Source organism: Pyrus communis, chromosome 17, assembly GCF_041283825.1.
Source record: "Pyrus communis isolate YQ-2024b chromosome 17, ASM4128382v1, whole genome shotgun sequence".
NCBI lineage: Eukaryota > Viridiplantae > Streptophyta > Magnoliopsida > Rosales > Rosaceae > Pyrus > Pyrus communis.
This window is the reverse complement of record NC_142581.1, coordinates 26,155,095-26,177,192: the sequence shown is the minus strand read 5'-3', so window position 1 is coordinate 26,177,192 and position 22,098 is coordinate 26,155,095. Positions and strand designations below refer to the sequence as shown.

At 37.8% G+C, this 22,098-nt stretch overlaps 2 protein-coding genes across 4 annotated transcripts; both read left to right on the top strand.

The window, feature by feature from the left end:
• The first annotated feature begins 891 nt into the window (after nt 1-891).
• Nucleotides 892-1,850, top strand: LOC137749410 (uncharacterized). Its single transcript, XM_068489505.2, has one exon. It carries the CDS (start codon nt 1,065-1,067, stop codon nt 1,668-1,670), a length of 606 nt encoding a protein of 201 aa, XP_068345606.2. The 5' UTR covers nt 892-1,064; the 3' UTR covers nt 1,671-1,850.
• Nucleotides 1,851-2,787: 937 nt separating this feature from the next.
• Nucleotides 2,788-20,490, top strand: LIG6 (DNA LIGASE 6). Of its 3 annotated transcripts, XM_088688859.1 has the most exons (20): nt 2,790-5,036; nt 5,130-5,202; nt 5,313-5,430; nt 5,588-5,669; nt 6,314-6,416; nt 6,507-6,603; nt 7,710-7,812; nt 8,320-8,448; nt 8,610-8,657; nt 15,893-15,990; nt 16,091-16,156; nt 16,781-16,940; nt 17,051-17,158; nt 17,400-17,449; nt 18,139-18,173; nt 18,271-18,332; nt 18,439-18,600; nt 18,703-18,791; nt 19,262-19,361; nt 19,960-20,490. In XM_088688859.1, exons 1-20 carry the CDS (start codon nt 2,898-2,900, stop codon nt 20,266-20,268), a joined length of 4,131 nt encoding a protein of 1,376 aa, XP_088544985.1. In that variant the 5' UTR covers nt 2,790-2,897; the 3' UTR covers nt 20,269-20,490. The 3 variants fall into 3 exon arrangements, 2 of the variants coding, with proteins under 2 accessions (XP_088544985.1, XP_068303185.2); XR_015958352.1 differs by having other exon boundaries at nt 2,788-5,202; nt 18,685-18,791; XM_068447084.2 differs by having other exon boundaries at nt 2,790-5,202.
• Nucleotides 20,491-22,098: the final 1,608 nt, after the last annotated feature.

Here is a 22,098-nt window from a genome sequence, read left to right as displayed (position 1 = left end):
AGCCGTATAGGAGTTTACTCTAATTTGTTTGGTCGTGCAAATTCACTCCAGACCATTTTTTTTGTCACTGCAGCAATGTATACAATTAGCACAACCCTATGTATTTATTGTTGATGATCAAACTTTGTGAACTGATGATGATCATCAGCTGGCCTCCCCACTATATCGCTTCTTGTCAAAAAGCAAACAAGACACTGATATGTACATTGGCACATGAGACGTTTAGTGTCTAAACCTAATGACTTTAGCACAATAGTAATAGAAGAACTAAATGATTTGTAAATAGAGTATATTGATGCAGATACACAAAGCTGACAACATGTACTATAACTCTTTAATACAAGTCAATTATCCTACATAAATAACATTGGTGTTATAGATACGCTCCTAGTCCCAGTTTAAGAACTAAAAAAAGAACGAGTAAGTCAAGTACAATGAAGAAAGGTCCCACACGTTATATAACAGGGTGTATTTGTTCATAGATGATACTATAAGCATAATCATTTTGTTAATTAATTAATAAATAATAAAAAGCCAACCTGAAACGCAATAGCGGAGAAATTTTTAGTTATGACAGGAACAAGGGTGATACACCACGTGTTTTTATGCAATTGGTGGGAACTTTTATTTTTTAAGCTATTAACTTTTTAACACATATCCTACCATTTATATAATGACACATGGTGTACTACCTCGTGTGACGGTCACACTGAAAAATCTCTCTTAGTAACGTACTTTCCAATACATTTTCTTGCTTTCTTCTCATTTTTTTTTTCTTCCTTTTTGGCCCAACGCGGACTCCACCAACAATGTCAAACCCAGATACATTACAACTGGCTCTACTTTTATCTTATTTCAGAATCTTCTAGCTTTTTTCATTCAAACAATAGAGAAAAAAGAGAATCGAACTTAATATTTTGGGTGCAGAAGTAAGCGCTTTTAATCATATTTTTAGCTGAGAGACATCTTCTTCAATTCCATTATATAAATCTTCAACTCCCCTCAAACTTCCAGGCCAAAAGTTTCATCTCAACTCTATATACCTCCCTCTCTCTCTAGACAACATGGGCAACTACATTTCTTGCAGCCTAGCAACCCCAATATTGAGCAAGCATGGGAAACCTGCAGCCACCAAAGTGATCATCCCAAGCGGCGAAATCAAACAATTTCACGTCCCCATAAAAGCCGCGGAGCTCATGCTCGACACCCCAAACTTCTTCCTCGTGAACACCAAGTCTCTTCGTGTCGGAAGAAGATTTTCACCTCTCAATGCCGACGAAGACTTAGATATCGGCGACGTATACGTCATGTTCCCCATGATAAGGCTCAACTCCACCGTCACAACGGCTGATATGGGGCCACTGTTCCTCAAGGCCACCGCGTCCAGCTCCTCAAGCAAGTGGGCTTCCGGGAGAAACGTGAAGGTGAGGCCGGCTGATGATCACCATCAGGCCACGAAATTTGCTCATGATGACGGCGAAGAGGGTAAGATGATTGAGAGTTGGAGGGAAAGTTCGGATAATAAGGCGGCGATGCCGAAGTTGAATTTGGATGATATAGAAGATTTCTCGGCGCCGGAGTTCATGCACAGATTGTCTATGAGTAGGTCAAAGAAGCCATTGCTGGAGACCATAGCAGAAGAGCCTGCAGTTTCTGTTTCTTCAAGTTGATTATTATTCATGGCGTGTACAGTAGGGTTATTTATGGAATTTTAGGCCCGTCAACGTGGGCTTTCACCTCTCCACCACTGGAAAGGTTCGAGTCTTCTTCTATATATGTTAAGGATGTAATGATGCATACAAACATATGGTTGTGGATTAAATACTAACTTTCCTCTTCTTTTTGCACAATGTGAGCATTCACTCTTCATCCGAAATCTTGAGTTCAATTTTCATTCTCTGGTTTGTCCATAAGAATACAAAACAATAATATATATACTATTGGAATTCTTTTTAATTTTTCTTTTAGATTTAATATGGGTCAAAATATGTAGCATGCGGTTTTTTTTTTTTTTTTTTTTTCAAATTTTGATTCAGATAGATCAATGGTTCAATATCGGTATTGTCTTTAATTTAAGAGAGGATCAAGGATCCAAAACTGAATTTACCATATGTTAGCCAAGCAAAAGTAAGGTTTGTTCTAAATACCCTTGGTAGAATAAGGAATTGAATTACGTGATTATAAGTGCAAATTGTTTTGCCAAACTCTTGAAGAGAAATTCATTTATAGTTCTTAAAACTTAGGCGAAATTATGGTTATGTCTTTCAATATTAATATCAAACGCATAAGTTGACTATTTGAACTTTTAACTAATAAATTGTTTGGTCTACGCACGGGTACATTCAATTTCCATATAGCCATATACCAAATTGAAATTCGTATTAGCCACATGATAACAGTTCTTGACAAAGAGCAATGTCAATTTCGAAAGGAAACTGATAAAGAACTAAATAATGTCTAAACTAATATAAATTTAGTGATCAATACTGTCTACTAACCAAAATATTTGAGTGGAAATATAATAGGCGAAAACAAAATCAAAATACTTTGGATAAGAGACTCATCAGAAGTATAGTTTTTTTTTAAGATTAAAAGTGAATAATTTGATTGAAACTTTGTAATTACTAAGTTGTTTTTTTTTTTTTTCAAATGTAATACTATTCACATACTTTTTTTTTCCATTACGGTTGAGCCATATAAATAAATTGGAAAAAAAAATGAAAGAAAAAGAAAGTGATGTCACCATCATTTCCAGAAAATACCCAAAAAGCTTTTGAGGTACACAATAAACTGCGAGTTGGTGTTTGCCGCCTTCAACATACCTGCTTCCGACTTCCACCAGAAAACCTCAAAATTCCAAACATTGCTTTCCTCTTGACATCCATGTCCAATCTCCCATGGCCTCCTCCTCCTCTTCCGTGACCAGAACCCCAACCCTTGATTCCACCCACCTCTTCCTCGCCGCCCTCGCCGCCTTCTCCCACCAACCCAACCCTCCCCATCCCTCTTTCCCTCCAATTCCCTCCACATTCCCTCACTCCAAACTCATCCCCAAAACCCGTTTCGCCGTCGATGCATTCCGCCACGCCGGCGATCACTCCGTCTCTTACTTCCTCTCCCATTTCCACTCCGATCACTACGGCGGCCTCTCCCCCAATTGGGCTAAAGGCGTCGTCTTTTGTTCTCCGATCACCGCCCGTCTTCTCACTGAGGTGCTCAAGGTCTCTCCTCATTTCGTTGTCGCTCTGCCGCTGGGCGAAGCCGTTGTAATCGATGGGGTGAAGGTTGTGCTGATTGACGCTAATCACTGTCCGGGTGCAGTTCAGTTCTTGTTTAAAATTCCGGATATGAACAGAAAGTTTGAGAGGTATGTTCATACTGGCGATTTTAGGTTTTCGGGTTCGATGAAGTTAGACCCTTTTCTGTGTGAATTTGTGGGTTCCGATGCTGTTTTCTTGGACACTACGTATTGTAATCCGAAATTCGTGTTTCCTTCACAACAGGAGTCTGTAGATTATATTGCTAGTGTGATAGAACGAGTTGGTGGTGAATGTAAAAGTGAAATGAAAAATGTTTTGTTTCTTGTAGCTACTTATGTAATTGGAAAAGAGAAGATTTTGCTTGAAATCGCGCATAGGTGTAATCGTAAGGTGCATGTGGATGCTCGTAAAATGGCAGTTTTTCGTGTTTTGGGTTATGGAGAGAATGGGGTATTTACAGAGGATGAATGTGAAAGTGATGTACATGTTGTTGGGTGGAATGTCTTGGGTGAGACTTGGCCATATTTTAAGCCTAATTTTGTGAAAATGAAGGAGATTATGGCCGAAAGAGGATACTCTAAGGTTGTGGGTTTTGTTCCTACTGGTTGGACTTATGAAGTGAAGCGTAATAAGTTTTCGGTTAGGTCGAAGGATTCGTTTGAGATCCATCTTGTACCATATAGTGAACATTCAAACTATGAAGAACTTAGAGAATATGTGAGGTTTTTGAAACCAAAGCGTGTTGTTCCTACAGTGGGCTTGGATGTTGAAAAGCTTGATAGTAAGCACGCCAGTAAAATGCAAAAGCATTTTGCTGGGTTAGTTGATGAAATGGCGAACAAGAAGGAGTTCTTGAAGAGCTTTTGTCTTGGGTCTAAAGAAGTAGCTGACAGTGTAGAAAATGAGTCCAACAAGGGCCCCATTTTGGGGCTCGATGAGGAGAAAGAGGCACTTTCATATGATAAGGATATAGTAGGAAATAGTATTATCAGTTTAGGCATGGAATTATCATCTTCTCTACAAGAACCTGATCGACAAAATCAAGTGGTGTTAAATGATGAGGAAGCAGAAAAAATCATCCAAGAACTTCGTGATTGTTTGCCCACATGGGTCACCCATGAGCAGATGCTAGTTTTGATTGGTAGCACGGGAGGGGACATTGTTGAAGCAGTTTCTAATTTCTACGAACGCGAGACAGAATTTCATGAGCAAGTAAATGCTTCTAGAATTGCTGATTCTGTGTCCCAGAGTACCTCAACTTGTGACTCTGCATCACTTCCAAAAGCAGGTTCTGATAAGAGCAGTCCATGTGGAAGTACTGACATTCCTTTAAGTCAAGATTATATTTCACTTATGCCAAGGAATATGATTAAAAGTGGAATATCTCCTGGAAAAAGGGCGAGGAAAGTTAACAATAAGGTAAACAAAAAATTGAAATTAAATTCGAAATTGGATTCAGGTGGGCCGAAGCAACTGGCAATAACAAGTTATTTTAGTAAAGTCTTACCAAATGTTCCAGAAACTGGGGTGGCTGGTTCATTGCATGAACAAAACCCTAAATATGAAAATTTGCTCAACGATGACACCAAATCATACAGGGATGAGATACATCAGTTTCTTCAGATAATAGATGGTGATGAATCGCTAGAGAGCTATGCTGCCACCATCCTGGAGGAGGCAAATGGAGATATCAATGAAGCGCTTAATATATATTACTCTAATCACGAAGGAAGGTCCGGTGAGAATGAAGAAGAATTGGTGATTAATGAAAAATCAGTTCAGTTCCACTGCCACGTAAATAATTGCTCTTCCGACAAAGAGAAAACTCAGTCAAGGAAAATGGAACCAGCAACTGATTCGTCTGTGCAGGTTTCAGTACCAGAGAATGTAAATATAACTTTTGTGTCTCTACCACCCGAAAAATACAATCCTATAGAACATGGTTAGTGCCACTTAGTTCGAACACGATGTTCAATTTGCAGAACTTTTTTGTGTTATATGCTATCATTGTTTAGATAGGAATCTTGATTAACTTGGAGATAACATGTGTAGCTTGCTGGAGGAATGGACAGAATGCTCCATATTTACATCTTGCAAGAACTTTTGACTTACTTGAGGATGAAAGGGGCAAGATAAAAGCTACTTCCATGCTCTGCAATATGTTCAGAAGGTTTGGTGTATGATCCATTGAGATGTTTTCGGGCTTTTATTTATTATTCAGGATCTACTGTCCACTTTGGTTATGTGGTATATAATTCTGTTGCAAGAAAAAAAAAAGAATAGAAAAAAGTGGCCCATAATTGCTTGTGATGCTTCTTGTTATGCAGTTTGCTTGCCTTGTCTCCTGATGACGTGCTGCCTTCAGTGTATTTGTGCACAAATAAGATCGCTGCTGACCATGAAAATGTGGTTAGTTGAATTTGTTCTTTATCATTTGTATTTATTATTTTGTTTGCTTGCCTAGACATACGTGTGCAACTTATTTCTTATACACTAAAGAGCATTGGCTAAAACTATGAAGTAGTTGAATGAAAACTTTCATACTAGAGCATGTATTTGTTGATGGGTTAAATTTTTTATCAGTTTTAGCTGTGGCTATAATGTTCACTTTGTATTCCTAAACCCATGCAAAGTTAGATCTGTTGTCTTTTGTATTCGAGCATGCCTTAATAACAAATATAGACTGGGTTATACTTTTAGTTAGACTAGAAAATCAATGGTTTCCAACTTTCTAACTGCGAGATTTGGTTAAGTGGTTTCTGTTTGCATTTGGACTTTTTAGTGTTGTGGTTCAGCATTTTTATGTGCAAGAAGTGTGATTAACTTGTGGATTGTCAACTTTTTCTGCTCAATGTGCTTGTTTGATGCGTTTTTTCCCTGATAACTGTTGTCTGCCCATATACTTTTTATTTTCCTTTCCATTTGGCTGGCCAATAGATAGAGTTAGGAAGAAGAAATACAAGGAATTTTTTAAAGACAAATCAGAAATATGCTGCCTAAGGGCCCCTCTCCTATAAAAAAGGAAGGAATTCTCATTTATAAGAATTATACAGGAGCTAAACATCGGTGGAAGTTTGGTCACATCAGCACTGGAAGAAGCATGTGGGACAAGCCGATCCAAAATAAGGGAGATGTACAGTGAGCTGGGTGATCTAGGTAGGAATGGGCCATTTTTCTCACTCCTCTCTCTTTGCCCTTCTAAGCATTTTTCTTAATAAATTTCAATAACAGTATAATATCTTAAAGGTGATGTTGCTCAAGCATGCCGGCAGACACAAAAGTTACTTGCCCCTCCTTCACCGTTGTTAATAAAGGATGTATTTTCTGCACTCCAAAAGATAAGGTATGGATAGTCCAGATTGGTTTTCGTTCATGACCGATATATGAACTTAGTCCAGTTACAATGTTTAGACGACCAGAAATGTTGATGTGTGGTGCATGCTTTTGATTTATGAAGATTTGACAGAATCTAGCACGTATTTCATATTAGTGATCTTGTGTCAATTCAATTGAGGTTTGGGTTATAAAAAGTTGGCTGATGACCCCCTTAACTTTTCTGGATTGTTTGTGACTGGAGAAAAAGAAACAGGATTTTCTGGCTACTGATGTTCAACGATTGAGATAAATTTCACATAATTACTTTATAATTGCTTTGTAGATTTAAATTAGACGAAATGGAGACTTTTACTGTATTTTAGCCCCCTTAAAACTTGAATATGGTTTCCAAGTTTATTTGCCAAATAAGTTGAATTCCTCGAGTTTTTTTTAACAGTGTACCAGCAGAACTGCTCTATTCTTTTCCTTATAATGAATTATGTTATTTTATATATAAGAAAACCAGTGTACCTCCAGAGTTATCTAAATTTTCATGTTTCACTAAGTTTGTAGAAATTACAAAAACTTACCCAAGAAACATTTGCAAAACAAAGGGAGTTGTATTGGAAAACCCTCTAATGATTTGTTGCCACTGAGGCCACTTCTCTGCAATTTGCATTTTATGATTAAATATTCTCTTCTCTGTACATAGTGTTCTTTTTCCTCCTTCCTGAGATTTTAAAGTGCAGGCCTTGAACTCACTGTTGTCTTAAGGCCGTAAGTCTGCTCGTAATGGAATTAAGTTCAATAGCCTGCATTAACAAAACAACAATATGTGGTGATGGGTAGATGATTGCATTGTTGGTGTTGTTGTGTTCTGAAGGACTGGGGCATTTATGGAGTCTCATAGAGGTTTAATGGTAACACGTTAATGTAAGATGGCTTTTAGGTACTTTTGGCATAACTATTTTGCGTATTACCATTTTATATAACCAATATGTTCTCTTTTCTCTAATTTATGTTTTATTTACAGCATGGAAATTGTACTGGTGCATCATTCATTTTAATTGTTAATTTATTTTATCTTCTCGTATTACTTGCACCTCATCACTTTACTTATGTATTATTCATCAGTGTACAAACAGGTAGTGGAAGCACTGTTCGAAAGAAAAGCCTCATTTTGAATCTAATGCGCTCTTGTAGAGAGAAAGAGATGAAGTTTCTTGTTAGAACTTTGGTAACACTCTTACAGAGCCTTTTGGTTCTCAGTGTTTTTCACCTAAACATGCCTAGATTTAGATGACCCAATGTTTTTCTTGTATATATAACAAAAAAACTCATGATTTCAGTCTTGTAAGTCTTCCAGTCTCCAATTGAAACAGCTGGGTTTGTGTTATGCATCTTTGGGTTTTTTTTTTTTTTTTTTTTTTTTTTTTTTTTTTTTTTTTTTTGGGGGGGGGGGTGTGTTTGGGGGGGGGAGGAGGTGCTGGTCCTTATGAGCAGCCACTTCCTCTGTTTTAATTGTTCAACTCTTTTGACAACATGAAAGTTCTTTGTTATACATTATGACATGAAAAATAAAAGACTCTGCCCTTGCTTGAATAGACAAACCAAAAGCTTCATCTGTCGAGTGGATGGAAGTGAATTCTGGTGTAATAGGAATAGAGTTACAGTGAGAATCATTTCAAGTGGAAACTGCTCTATATGATTATCACCACTCAGTTTCTGTATATTCTTTGTACAGGTCAGGAATTTACGAATTGGAGCAATGATGAAAACTGTTCTACCTGCTCTGGCTCAAGCTGTTGTCATTAACTCCTCGTATAACTTCAATAATGAAGGAAGAGTAGAAAATATGAAAGATAAGCTTCAGGTTTTAATATTTATCTATTTGAACTAAATAGTTCCACTATGTTTTTTACTTTTATTACAAAAGTTACAAATTTTTTTTTATTATCAAAGATATAAATTGTTTGAATATCTAGTTTATTCTAATATTAATGTTTTTTTTCCCTGGCTTTCTTAAACTTCCAGCGTCATTCAGCTGCTGTAGTCGAAGCGTACAATGTTCTGCCCAATTTGGTGAGTACTTGTGAATTTTTCACCGAAATTTTAGTTGCCTGTTGTGTCCCTAGAAGCTAAATTCTTGTTTTATTGGAAGGCCTGCACCACCCCCAATCTAGTATATAGGTGGTTTCCCTAGAGAATTTCTTGGTGAAGGTGTGAAAGATTAAAACATTGCAACTGGAGTAAAAATGTTGAAAAACCCCTTACACTGGACCTTGTTCTTTGATGTAACCAACGGCAATAGACTAAACTAGCAAATATAGAAAACTTAGAAACACACAAGAATTATACTGGTTCGGCAGAACTTATGCCTACGTCCAGTTGTGATTTCCCTAGGTAGAGAAATCACCGCTTCTTTGATTAATAATAGAGATTACAGAACTTATGCAAACCCTAGAACTAATCTCAAACCTCTCTGCTGTTTGGCTGTTTTCTCTCTGCAGAAAATCAGCCTTGCCGCACCCTATTTATAGATATAGGGTTGGCTTACATGTCCTTTACAGATTATAATTCCTATTCTAAGTGGAATAGGAATTTAGACTTCCTTTCCAATTCCAAATAGACTTCTAGGATTTCTAATCTACATTGAATAAGGAAACTAAGATTCTTTCCTAGCCCTTTTAGGAGAAGAATTGGTGCACCCTTTCCCTAAAACAATCCTAAACAGAAAAGGACACAAATTGACGAGCCAAAAACTAACAATCTCCACCTTGGTGAGTCAAACCAAGTCTTGATCGTTTGCACCCCAGAGTATCTTTGAACCTTCTTGAAGTAGCTCTGGAAAAACTTCAAGAGTCTTCACCTTGGCAACCTCCTTCTTGCCTCATTGCACCTCAGGTGAGGAGGTGCTCCACTTTAATCAATCAACGAGATTGATCAAGTTCAAACAATGCTTGAACTTCTTGGCCGGCACTATCTTTGTAAGGAAATCTGCGGCATTGTCATCCGTATGAACCTTTTCAATCCAAATTTCCTTAGACTCCACCCAATCTCTGATTCTGTGATATCTTGCTTCAATGTGCTTTGATCTTCCAGAAAAAACCTGATTCTTTGCCAAGTGAATGGCACTTTGACTATCACACTTAAGCTTCACACAATCTTGAGTGATTCCCATTTGACTTACCAAGCCACTAAGCCAAATTGCTTCCTTTCCAGCTTCGGCCAATGCAATATACTCTGCCTCTGTGGTCGATAAAGCTGTAATTGGTTGCAGTAGTGCCCTCCAACTGATTGGTCCTCCTGCGCATGTAAACACATAACCAGAAGTTGACCTTCTCTTGTCCAAGTCCCCTGCATAATCGGCATCCACATATCCTAACACCCCTGCATTTTCCTTTTGCTTCTCAAACATAATCCTTTGTCGCCAAGAACCCTTCAAATAACGCAAAATCCACTTGACTACATCCCAATGTTGCTTTCCTGGATTTGCCATGTATCTGGAAACGACACTGATTGCTTGAGCTATGTCAGGACGTGTGCATACCATTGCATACATGAGGCAGCCCACGGCATTAGCATAAGGCACCTTCTTCATTTCTTGTTGCTTTTCCTCGGACGTAGGACACTGTTGTCCACTTAACCTGAAGTGAGCTGCCAAAGGAGTCGAAACTACCTTTGCTTCTTGCATGTTGAACTTCTCAAGAACCTTCTGAATATACTTGGCTTGTGATATCCAAATCCTTCCAGCGGTCCTATCTCTCTGAATTTCCATGCCAAGGATCTTCTGTGCGGCACCTAGATCCTTCATGTCGAACTCCTCGCTCAACATCCTTTTCAAGTCTTGAATTCTAGACTTGTCTTGACAAGCAATTAACATGTCATCCTCATATAGCAATAGCAATATGATCATCCCATCTTGGAACACATGATAGTACACACAACAGTCATACAAACACCTCCTAAAATTAATTTTCAGCATGAATGAATCAAACCTCTTGTACCACTGTCTTGGAGACTGTTTCAGGCCATACAGGGACTTCCTTAGCTGACATACTAGGTTTTCTTTCCCATATTCAACAAACCCTTCTGGTTGAGCCATGAATATCATCTCCTCTAAATCCCCATGAAGAAACGCTGTCTTCACATCCATCTGCTCAATCTCCATGTCATGCTGAGCTGCCATTGCTAAAAGCAATCGGATAGAAGTATGCTTGACTACAGGTGAAAAGATCTCATCATAATCCACCCCTTCCTTTTGTGAGTACCCCTTAGCCACGAGCCTTGCTTTGAATCTCACGGCATCTTGTTCATGTAGTCCTTCCTTTTTCCTAAATACCCACTTGCATCCAACTAGCTTTCTGTCTTTGGGTTTAGGAACCAACTCCCAAACAGAGTTCTTGTAAAGAGACTCCATTTCCTCTGTCATAGCACTTATCCAACTATCTCGCTCATCACTTGCTATAGCTTCTCGATAAGTAGTCGGATCTCCTTGACTAATGTTAAGAGCATAATTAACTTCGTTTTGGTCAAACCCAAACCTGTCAAGTTTCTTCTTGTTCCGCTTAGGTTTGTCCAGTGCTACGCATCTTTGGAATGCAGGTGGATTGTTAGGTGGAGTTTGACTCCTTTGGGATATCTGGCGGATTGGAGTACCTTCAATCTGTCCTGTTTCTTGCTCCACCTGATTCCTAACTGGTGAATGATGCTGATGCTCTTCTTCTTCCTCAAAACCATCAGATTCGGCCTCTTGCTCAATTTGCTCCACCTGAGCTTCTTCTTCATCTGAACTGATTAACGGAATCTTTGTTGCTTCAATTCCAGCATCATCCTTCTTCTCCCTACTGCTCTCGACTTTATTCAGAGGCATGGTTGTCTCATCAAAGACAACATCTCGACTGACAACCTTTTTCCTGTTGTTGAAATCCCAAAGCTTGAAACCCTTCACTCCTTTCTCAAAACCTAGGAATATGCAATGTATAGACTTCGGTTTGAGCTTGGACCTTTCATCACTTGGAATATGTGCATAAGCACTGCAGCCGAACACCCTGAGCTTGGAATAATCCACCGGCTTCTCAGACCATACCTCTTCTGCACTCTTAAAACCGAGAACTGTAGATGGTGATCTGTTAATCAAATAACTTGCATGATTAACAGCCTCTGCCCAAAAACTATCAGGCAATCCTGCATGAAATCGCATGCTCCTTTCTCTCTCCATGAGAGTTCGGTTCATCCTCTCAGCAGCTCCATTTTGTTGGGGATTCTTCTTTACTGTGAAGTGCCTTATGATGCCTTCCTGCTTGCAGTAATCGGTGAACTCCTTACTTGTATATTCACCTCCATTGTCACTTCTCAGATACTTGATCTTTCTTCCAGTTTGATTTTCGGTTTCTGTTTTCCATTCCTTGAACTTTGCAAAAACCTCGGATTTCTGCTTCATGAAATAAATCCAAACCTTCCTAGAAAAATCATCCATGAAAGTAACAAAATACCTGGCTCCACCATTTGATTTAGTTGGAGCAGGACCCCAAACATCTGAGTGAATATAGCTGAGTTGCTCCTTACTTCGGCTATCTGCACTGCTACTTGCGAATGATACCTTTCTTTGCTTCCCAAGAACACAGTATTCACAAAAGTCTAGTTTGCAAGCTGACATGCCTTCCAACAGGCCTTGCTTGTGTAATTCTTGCAATCCCTTCTGGCTTATGTGCCCGAGCCTATGATGCCATAGTTCAGTCTTGTCTTCTATACTTTGATTTACAGAAACAGCTGCTCCCCCGACTATAGTGGTCCCAATTAACTTGTACAACTTATTGGGTTGTAGGTCACCCCGCATTACCACTAGCGATCCTTTGGTTACCCTGAGTCTTCCTTTTTTAGACTTGTACCCATAACCGGCCTCATCTAAAGTACCCAAGGAAATCAAATTCTTTCTTAGTCTAGGGACATACCTGACGTTCCCTAAAGCTCGTATCATCCCATCGAACATTCTGATTCGAACAGTGCCGATTCCTCTTACAGGACATGAAGAATCATCCCCCATTAAGACTTCCCCGCTGCTGACTTCTTTGAAAGTATCGAACCATTCTTTTACTGCACACATATGAAACGTGCATCCAGTATCCAAAATCCAATTGAAAGCCTTGGAGCCCGATGTTACCGAAAGAAGTTCCCCGTCACTCTCATGTTCGGTGACTGCACTAGCGGAACCTGAGCTTCCTTCCATCTTGGCTTTCTTTTCTTTCCAAATCTTGCAGTTCCTCTTCCAATGATCGGTTGAACCACATTCGAAGCAACCTTCCTTCTTTTCCTTTTTCTTCTTGGATTTTGACCTACCTCTGTTGCCAGTTTTCTCTTCTCTTGTCTTTTCCCGCCCCCTCTCCTTGCCTTTGGCATAAAGGCCTTGAGAGCTTTCAGTTATATCATCAAGTTTAGCATATGACTGAAGAGCTTGAATTACGTCTTCAAGCTTCAAGGACTCTTTTCCAAACATTAGAGTTGTTCGAAAGTGCTTGAAAGACGAAGGTAGAGACCTTAGCAGGATGATAGCCATATCATCATCTTTGTAAGTTTCTTCGACTTTCTGAAGATTAGCTATGCAATTCTGGAACCTGCATACGTGATCTTCAATATCACCTCCTTCTTCTAGTCGAAGCCCGAATAGTTCATCCTTTAGAAAAAGTTTATTGGACACGGTTTTTCCCATATAAACATTCTCCAATTTTTCCCATGCTTCCTGGGCAGACATCTTTTCGGTGATGTGTGACCGAACTGATCTTGTGAGATGGATCTCGATGGAACTCTTGGCCTTTTTGAGAACCTTATTCCATGCTGCTTCTGTCATGCTTTCCGGCTTCTTACCATCAAGTGCATCATCCAAATGCTGCTGTATCAGTACGTTCTTCATCATCCTTTGCCAGTCCGTGAAGTCATCCTTGCCGTCAAAGGGTTTTAACGCAGGTCCTTGATCCGCATTCATCTTCCCTTTTAACATCGTAGAACACCTAATCCTAGCTCTTGATACCAATTGTTGAAAAACCCCTTACACTGGACCTTGTTCTTTGATGTAACCAACGGCAATAGACTAAACTAGCAAATATAGAAAACTTAGAAACACACAAGAATTATACTGGTTCGGCAGAACTTATGCCTACGTCCAGTTGTGATTTCCCTAGGTAGAGAAATCACCGCTTCTTTGATTAATAATAGAGATTACAGAACTTATGCAAACCCTAGAACTAATCTCAAACCTCTCTGCTGTTTGGCTGTTTTCTCTCTGCAGAAAATCAGCCTTGCCGCACCCTATTTATAGATATAGGGTTGGCTTACATGTCCTTTACAGATTATAATTCCTATTCTAAGTGGAATAGGAATTTAGACTTCCCTTCCAATTCCAAATAGACTTCTAGGATTTCTAATCTACATTGAATAAGGAAACTAAGATTCTTTCCTAGCCCTTTTAGGAGAAGAATTGGTGCACCCTTTCCCTAAAACAATCCTAAACAGAAAAGGACACAAATTGACCAGCCAAAAACTAACAAAAAATTCCTACCATTCTTATGAAAAATTAATATGGTCCTTTGGTTAAGGCTATTCAGGGAGGGCGATATATGTGCTGGGTGGTTCCAGGTACATGTTTCTCTCTCCACATTGGTGTGTTCTGTGCAAGAAAGATGCTGAGAGTGCGAATCATCTGTTTTTACATTGACTTACAGAACTGAATCTTTGGCTATTCAGGAAGGCAAATCTGTTCTTGCTAGTTCCAGCTACACATGACATTATTTTGGGAGGACAATATTTTTGTGAGGATGGAAAAGGGGTTTTGATTTTGGGAAGATGTTCAGTTATTGCTTTTATTCATGTAGACAGATATTGGAATTTGGAGGGTCTGAGGGATGAGAAAGTGGGGTATTTGTGAGTAGTTAGTCTGGCGGTTGGGTCCTTGGTTTGCTCCCTAGTGATTAGTTGGGTCAAAGACTCGAATACACTAGTTTCAAAAAAAAGAAAAAAAAGAAAAGAAAGTGGGGTATTTGTGAGAGAGGGTTTGTTGCTGGGCCTCTCTTTTTGCCTAGTTGTCATCTGAGTTTCAGGAGAGTGCACTTTCTGTTATTTTCAGATGGGAATGCTGATGCTGTTGATATATTTTGTAAATTTTTTGTAGGTATGGTTTTGGTGTTCTATTTTTATCCTTTAGATGACTGTATTCTATTCATGTCTTGTTTTCCACTATAAAATGGGGTATGAAATCACAATGCCGCTTTTGATGCCATTCTGCTTAAGTGCAAAAGCAAGTGTATCCAATGTTGTTTTGTAGGATTCTATAGTTTGTTATGACTTCTTTTACATGACCTGGCACTTGTAATAAAAACTTAAAATAGTTCAGAGGTACATAATTAGTATCCACCAAGTGCAACTGCCTTTATTATGGTGAAAGAGGGAGTTCACTCTGGCATCATCCTCTCATAGCCTGAAATTATTTTTACTATTTCTGGGACTATTTTTTCCACGGCCATAGTCACTGTAACTATTTTAAACCCTTATCTACCGCTATAATGTTAGGCTTGATACAATTTCTGTGTTGAGTTTGGGTCTGGACTCTGGACAAGGTTTTGGGAACCATTTTCAATTAGGGTTTCTATATCTAATATTTTGTTTCACGGGTTCATAAATATCATATGCTTATATTTTTCTTATTCGAAAACCATTTTCCATCTTTGTTTCATGAACCATGGTCTTCTGAAGTCTATATCTCAACTTGGTGTGGTTCAGTATAACTGGATGTTGACTTTTATGAGGATAATTTGGGTGGGCTGTGATGTTGGCAAGATCAAGCCTTCGTGTAGTGTAGTTTGGCTTTTCTCAATTTGGCCTTCTATTGATGTACTTTCTCCAAATTGTGTTAATCCATTATATGTTAACCGATAATCCCTTATTTTTCTGCATACAATAAAACTAAAGTTTATGCAGAAATGTCAATGACTTGAGATTATGTATTGAGTTTCGGTTGTCATTTAGTTTCCTGAAGTGCAACTTTTGTGTTTGGAACAGTCTCAGTTATTTAAGGTTTACCATTGCAGTTCCTTGTGCATTATCATCACTTCATTGGATTTGTATGATGAGTTTGTCTTTTATATATGGCTGATTGTTTTCTTCTCCTGATGCCTCACTTTTGATGGTAAACATAAACATCATACATTGTTCTTAGCTAATTCAAGTTAGATGTTAATGCTATTTTGAAGGAAAATTTCAAATTTGTCATCCTGGTTTTATCATCTTGAGATGTCAGAATGTGCCACGTGATTAATTGTATGCAGGATTTGGTCGTTCCTTCCCTCATGGACAAAGGCGTTGGATTTTCTTCGTCAACCTTAGCAATGGTTCCGGGAATACCTATTAAGCCAATGCTTGCAAAGTATATGCTTTTGAAACTGCTTCTTACTTTGTATTAAAGAATGCAAGTAGAATAGAAACTAATGCTCCAACTCAGTGTTTTTAATGTATGTTTGTGGTAGGATCACGAATGGTGTTCAGCAAGCACTGAAGCTCTTTGAAAATAAAGCTTTTACATGTGAATACAAGTAAGTTCCTCCCTTACCTGTAGATGCATTGTTTTGCCTTGGTCATTTTTCCTGCCTAATTAAAATTCACTACATCTTATAATTTAAGCTTATGAACACATGTAATATAGTCTATATAGACCTTTGAAACTATTTATGTTCAAACTCATGATTAGATATTTTGAATTTCATTGGTCTTGTACTGAAAGCTATGTGTTTGGGAACATATTTGCTAATAAGAGGTTCAAAAGATGTGGATCCAAAATTGTTGGAGACTTCTGTTCCGACAACTCTTATTTAGATGAAAAGATTTCAGGGTTGAGAAATTTTCAAGGTTTTACTTCAAGAATTTTCTTCTGAGAATTTCTGTGGTCATTTTTTTAAATATTGGTTACATTGTGGTATGCTTTATTCCCAAAAGGAATTAGATGGGTGGTCATCTGTCTTTCTCTTGTTCCCCTCCCCTCCTCCCCCTTCTCTCCTTTTTCTGGCTATAGAAGCTCCAACTGATCCTTTTAATTTTTAAAGTAACTCTGTGATACCTGCTGAAGTGGTTCATTGCATTCATCAAACTGTGCCTCAAGTGAATTTACGAGAGTACGCTTAGATTTGAAACCACTACTATGCTTATGGCCATAATTTCAGATATGATGGTCAGCGCGCCCAAATTCACAAATTGGTTGATGGGTCTCTGCGCATTTTTTCACGAAATGGGGACGAGTCAACATCAAGATTTCCAGATCTGATTAACATAGTTAATGCATCTTGTAAGCCCGATGCAGAAACTTTTATACTAGATGCGGAGGTAAAAGTTCCTTAGTATTGTACTCATGGACAAGCACAGACTTCTGGAGTTGTTAAATTCTTTCTTTTGGGAGGGGGATAACTAAGTTCTCTGAGATTTTCTGGTTTCAGGTAGTTGCAGTTGATAGGAATAATGGTCACAAGCTAATGTCTTTTCAAGAATTATCGTCACGTGGGAGAGGGGGCAGAGATACATCAATTACATTGGATAGCATAAAGGTTGTATGACTTATCGGGATGCTATCCAATGTGCTCCTTAATTGGGAAACATAAGATGTTCATTCTAAAGCCTTCCTTACATAATAAATCAACTCTAATAAAAAAATGTCGATAGACTATTTATACAGGTTCACGTAGTGATAGATAAAATTCATATAAAAAAATTGTGTAATGTATGGGTAGATTTCATTTTTGTTCTGAAATATTGAATTTGTTTTCAAACATTTTCTTTCATGTGCAGGTCGACATCTGCGTATTTGTCTTTGATATCATGTTTGCCAATGGAAAGCAGTAAATATCTATAACTCCTTATGTAGCGTTTCTTGATCTGGTTTTTCCTTCTGTTTTAGACACAGGCTTTCAGACCCCAAATTTATTACTGATTTAGTAAACTTTTATGGAGCAATAGGATTGGAACCCTGCTCTACATTGGTTTAATGAATTGATCATCTAATCTGTAGAAATTTAGTCTTAACCAGATTAATGACAGAAACTATTGGCATTTATATTTCTATTTTTATTCAAAGCAGATTATATTCCTATTTTAGTCAGAGGCTCTACCAAAAGGGCGTCAAAAGATCTTAATCTTGGAAGTATCTTGGGCATATTATACCACCATATAAACGTCCTTGTGTGGTAACTTCATAAAAAGCATATAGTTACAGATAAATTGGCATAAAATCATATTTATAACTACGCAAAAAGAGCAAGGTTGGAAGGGCTTGGATATTTGTCTAACACTTCCATTGCTTCTTCATTGGGTTAACTGCTCCTTATTAGAATTTGTGTCATTCAACAGTATAAACTCAGAGGAGATACGAACATTTAAATACCTGTATATGGTTTTTGTGTTGACCCAGGGTTGACACGCTAGATTTTTACACGATAATATTGTTGTCTTTGCTTTTATTTATTTCTGTTTTTATTTTTTGTAATATGGTTGCTTATCATTAAAGTTAGCTAATCAAACTTTATCACAGGTTGCTGGGCTTTCCTCTGCGGCAAAGGCGAAAATGTATGTCTCCAGACTTTAGTTTGTAGTATATTTCTGTCTAAGAGTATCTTGATACCCTGAAATTATGTTGTAAACTTTGGTGCTCAATAATCTGCAGATTTGAAAGATATGTTTTATGTTGAGAAGCTGGGTTATTTTGAATATGCCAAGGAAATTACAGTAAGTGCTTATGGTTTACTTTTCTTGTAATTGGTGCTTTAGCTTTATCTTTTCGCATAATGGATCTTTCCTTAATTGCTGATTTGTAAAATCTGTCTGCTTGTAGATTGAAGCAGATGATGCTTGTTTAACCAGTGAAGCCACGTTAGCAAAGATCAGCTGCTTTCTTGAAAATTCATTCCAATCCTCATGCGAAGGGATTATGGTTAAATCTTTAGATGTTGACGCTGGATATTCTCCATCAAAGCGTACAGACACGTGGCTAAAGGTTTAATTCTGTTCAAGTTTCTTATTAAATGATTTGTTATAATAAACATCATAGGAAAAACATCTGACCTGGCCTGTTATTAAGTCTTTCTTTCCTTTGTAGGTCAAGCGAGACTACATGGAGGGATTGAACGACTCTCTTGATTTAGTCCCAATTGGAGCTTGGCATGGAAACGGGAGAAAGGCAGGCTGGTAATTATTTATTTTTCATTGCCGCTTACTTTTATGCTGTGTGTGATTACCTACTACATACATGGATGCACAAACGTTAAAGTTGCTTTACATGTTTTCCAAGTCATTGAATTTACAAATACAGAGTTTTAAATAGGAAAGTGCTATTCACAGTTTCACACACCCAATTTTACCTCCCACACACCCTTTTTAATTTTTGGGCATTGATCTTCTTCAATTCATTTTATCCGACAGCCAAAATTGAGAGGTGTGTATCAAAAGTAAAAATGGGTGTGGATAGCACTACCCTTTAATTAGTTTAGTCTTTGTCAATAACTTGTGTTTTTTCTTTCTCTTCGGTCTTTTCTGTTTCTGTTGTGGTTTTTAGTAGTATATTGAATCTTACTCATTCCATAAAAGAGAAAGGGTTGAGGTATGTATCAATTGTGCGGGTAAGGTCCATTCCTCATAGCATGTTGTTTATGTTACAGGTACAGTCCATTTCTTATGGCATGTTATAACCCTGAGACCGAAGATTTCCAAAGCGTCTGCCGTGTCATGTCTGGGTTTTCAGACTCATTTTACACTGAGGTATGTGTATTGCTGATATGCAAAGTATTTTCTTAAGAAGGTGCATGCTATTTTTTGTTATGTTACTGAAGATATTGTGACTGATCGAAGATGACCTGTGGCTGTAAAGTGGTTTCCAATATTAGAAATGTTATCCTGCTGGATAAAATTTTCCAACTTCCTGTTGAAACCAAGTTCCAATTGTGGAGTACAATGAAGGGTTCATATTTCTTAAAATATAAGAGACCTAAGATTTTAATGTGTCCTCTCTAAAATTTATCCTGTTAAAAGTTAGTGCGGTATAGCTTTGGGTTGTATGCTATTTGATATGTGGTGGAAAGCAATTTCCTCTTTGCAATGGTGAATAAGGCATAGTTTAGGGCTTCATGGCAGAAATCAGGTTCATGTTGAGGATCCTCGAGTTTGAAAACTCTATTTTTACTGGACAAATTATTAGTGTATTTGTCATTTGTGCACGGAGAAAACCTTCAGGAAATTATACTTCCAATTGGTTTCTCGCTGTGTTGCACGTGGATTCTCTTATTAAGAGTCAATGCATTGTGTGATCTCATCTCATGAATCTGCTTATTATAGGTTTGATTTCTGTTTTTAACTGCAGATGAAAGGTTTCTTTTCGGGAGACAAGATCTTGTCCAGAAAACCACCTTATTATAAAACCTCTGAGATGCCTGATATGTGGTTTTCCCCAGAACTTGTGTGGGAAATAAGAGGTGCAGACTTTACAGTGTCTCCTGTTCACCAGGCTGCTGTAGGTTTAGTGCATCCATCACGCGGCATTTCGATCAGATTCCCAAGGTACATTCGCACTGTGGCAGATAGAAAACCAGATGAATGTAGCACAGCTGAAGATATAGCTGCAATGTTTCGTTCTCAGACAAGGAAGATGGACGTGGTGGCTGAAAATTGACAATTTTCTTTAATTTGGTGCGTGAACTGCTTTCAGTCCAAAGTTTTGTAATGTTTGTACAAATAGCATAGTACGAAATATGTTTTGGCTGTATAGCTTGAAAGGGTTGGGGCTTAAACAGTCATCCCCTTTGCTTCTTATCTTTGTTACCTTGTAAAGATTCATAGGGATCTCCACTTCAGCTTTAAATTAAAATGCATCTGCTTCTGCATATTCTACAAAGTTAGTTCTCCAAAGGTTTACAATCTTTTTATATTCGGTGCATGAACTTTGATGTCAATTGGTACAGTGGATAAGGGCTTGATTTATCCTTATACATCGTTAAGCGGATCCAACCCCCGATCGTCATAATGAAGTTTGCCTGGTTGGTTAAGCTGATGTGGTTATTTTTCTAAACAAACCCAGTCTCAAATGGGTTGTTTATATCATCAGAGGTACTACAATATCCTAAAGATATACCAAACTGGACTTGGTTCCTACGTTTTCAAATCACTCTGAGATTCTAGCTCTACACGAAGCATCACTTGAATGCTTTCAGTTGAGGGGTGATTGAACACATTACAACCTCATGTTGTTTTCCTTTCATCATTGGCGGTCCAACAACAATTCATGAAAACATCACTGCAAGTGTCAACCTGCTAAAGAAAAAAAATGATACATCAAAGGCGACAATACCAAGCATATTGCATCAAAGTTTTTCTTCACCCATTAGCAACAAGAGCATTAGAAAATCGAAGTCAAGTGGATCTAATCTCGAGACAATCTTGTTGACCTTTTCATGAAGTCATTGCAGAAATATACTTTTCATAAACTTGTTCAAGGAATTGGATTACTTAAACTTTCAGATTTGCATCACTAGTAGTTCTCATAGGAAGCTTTGTTGAATTCAAAGGAGTATCCTGAAGCATACTTATATAACGTTACTGCACTCTTTACCCACAATCGGGAGCACTTTTTCCTACTTAGTTTTTGCTAGCCTAACGAAGATTTGATGAGGCACCTATTTAAGTTGGTCATACCCTTGTATGTGTTAATGATCAACTGGAAGACGTGAAACATCAATATCCTGAATTAACTCACTTTTCTTCTTAGATTACGAGTTTGTTCTACCAAGTTATCACATTAAAGTTTTAAAAATCAAATTCTCATAAGCTTTGTATTACTTGTAAAGCAAGCAAAGCCATAATAATTAATTAAAAAAATGTTATTCACATCTTCATTTTTACTTCTCACCTAACATTGATCTTCTATAGTTCATAGCACTACCCAATTAGTTTCGCAACAAGTCCATTTTTATTCTTCTTTTTAGACTTAAACCCCTTCCCGCCCCAAGTTACCCACACCGGTAAATAACCGTTTCCTCACCCTTCACCCAAAAAACTCCCGGCAAATCGACACCGCTTATCGCCCGTATCCATCCGGTCACTATCTCGTTTTCTATTTCTGGATTTAAAACGACAAATATCAATTTCCCCCAAATCCCAAAATCCCCAATTCGAACCGATAAATCATATCCCTCTCTGTGTAAAATAAAATAAAATAAATGATAAGAAATTTTATTTGAATTCATGTAATTTTTTTCTATACCAAACTTAAATTTAAATTGTTAATTGTTCATTTCACCCTATTGCATAATTACTATTAAGTATAAAATGAAATTAATAATAAAAGTCAAATTTATCAATAAACCCATTAAACTCTACCATCAATTTTTGTTTATCCTACGTTTATGGCTAAAACCCTAATACATCTTGTAGAGCAAAACAAGCTTTTTTTTTTTTATTGATGGATGATGATTTTGAAATTTTGAATTATCCAACTAAGGTATGA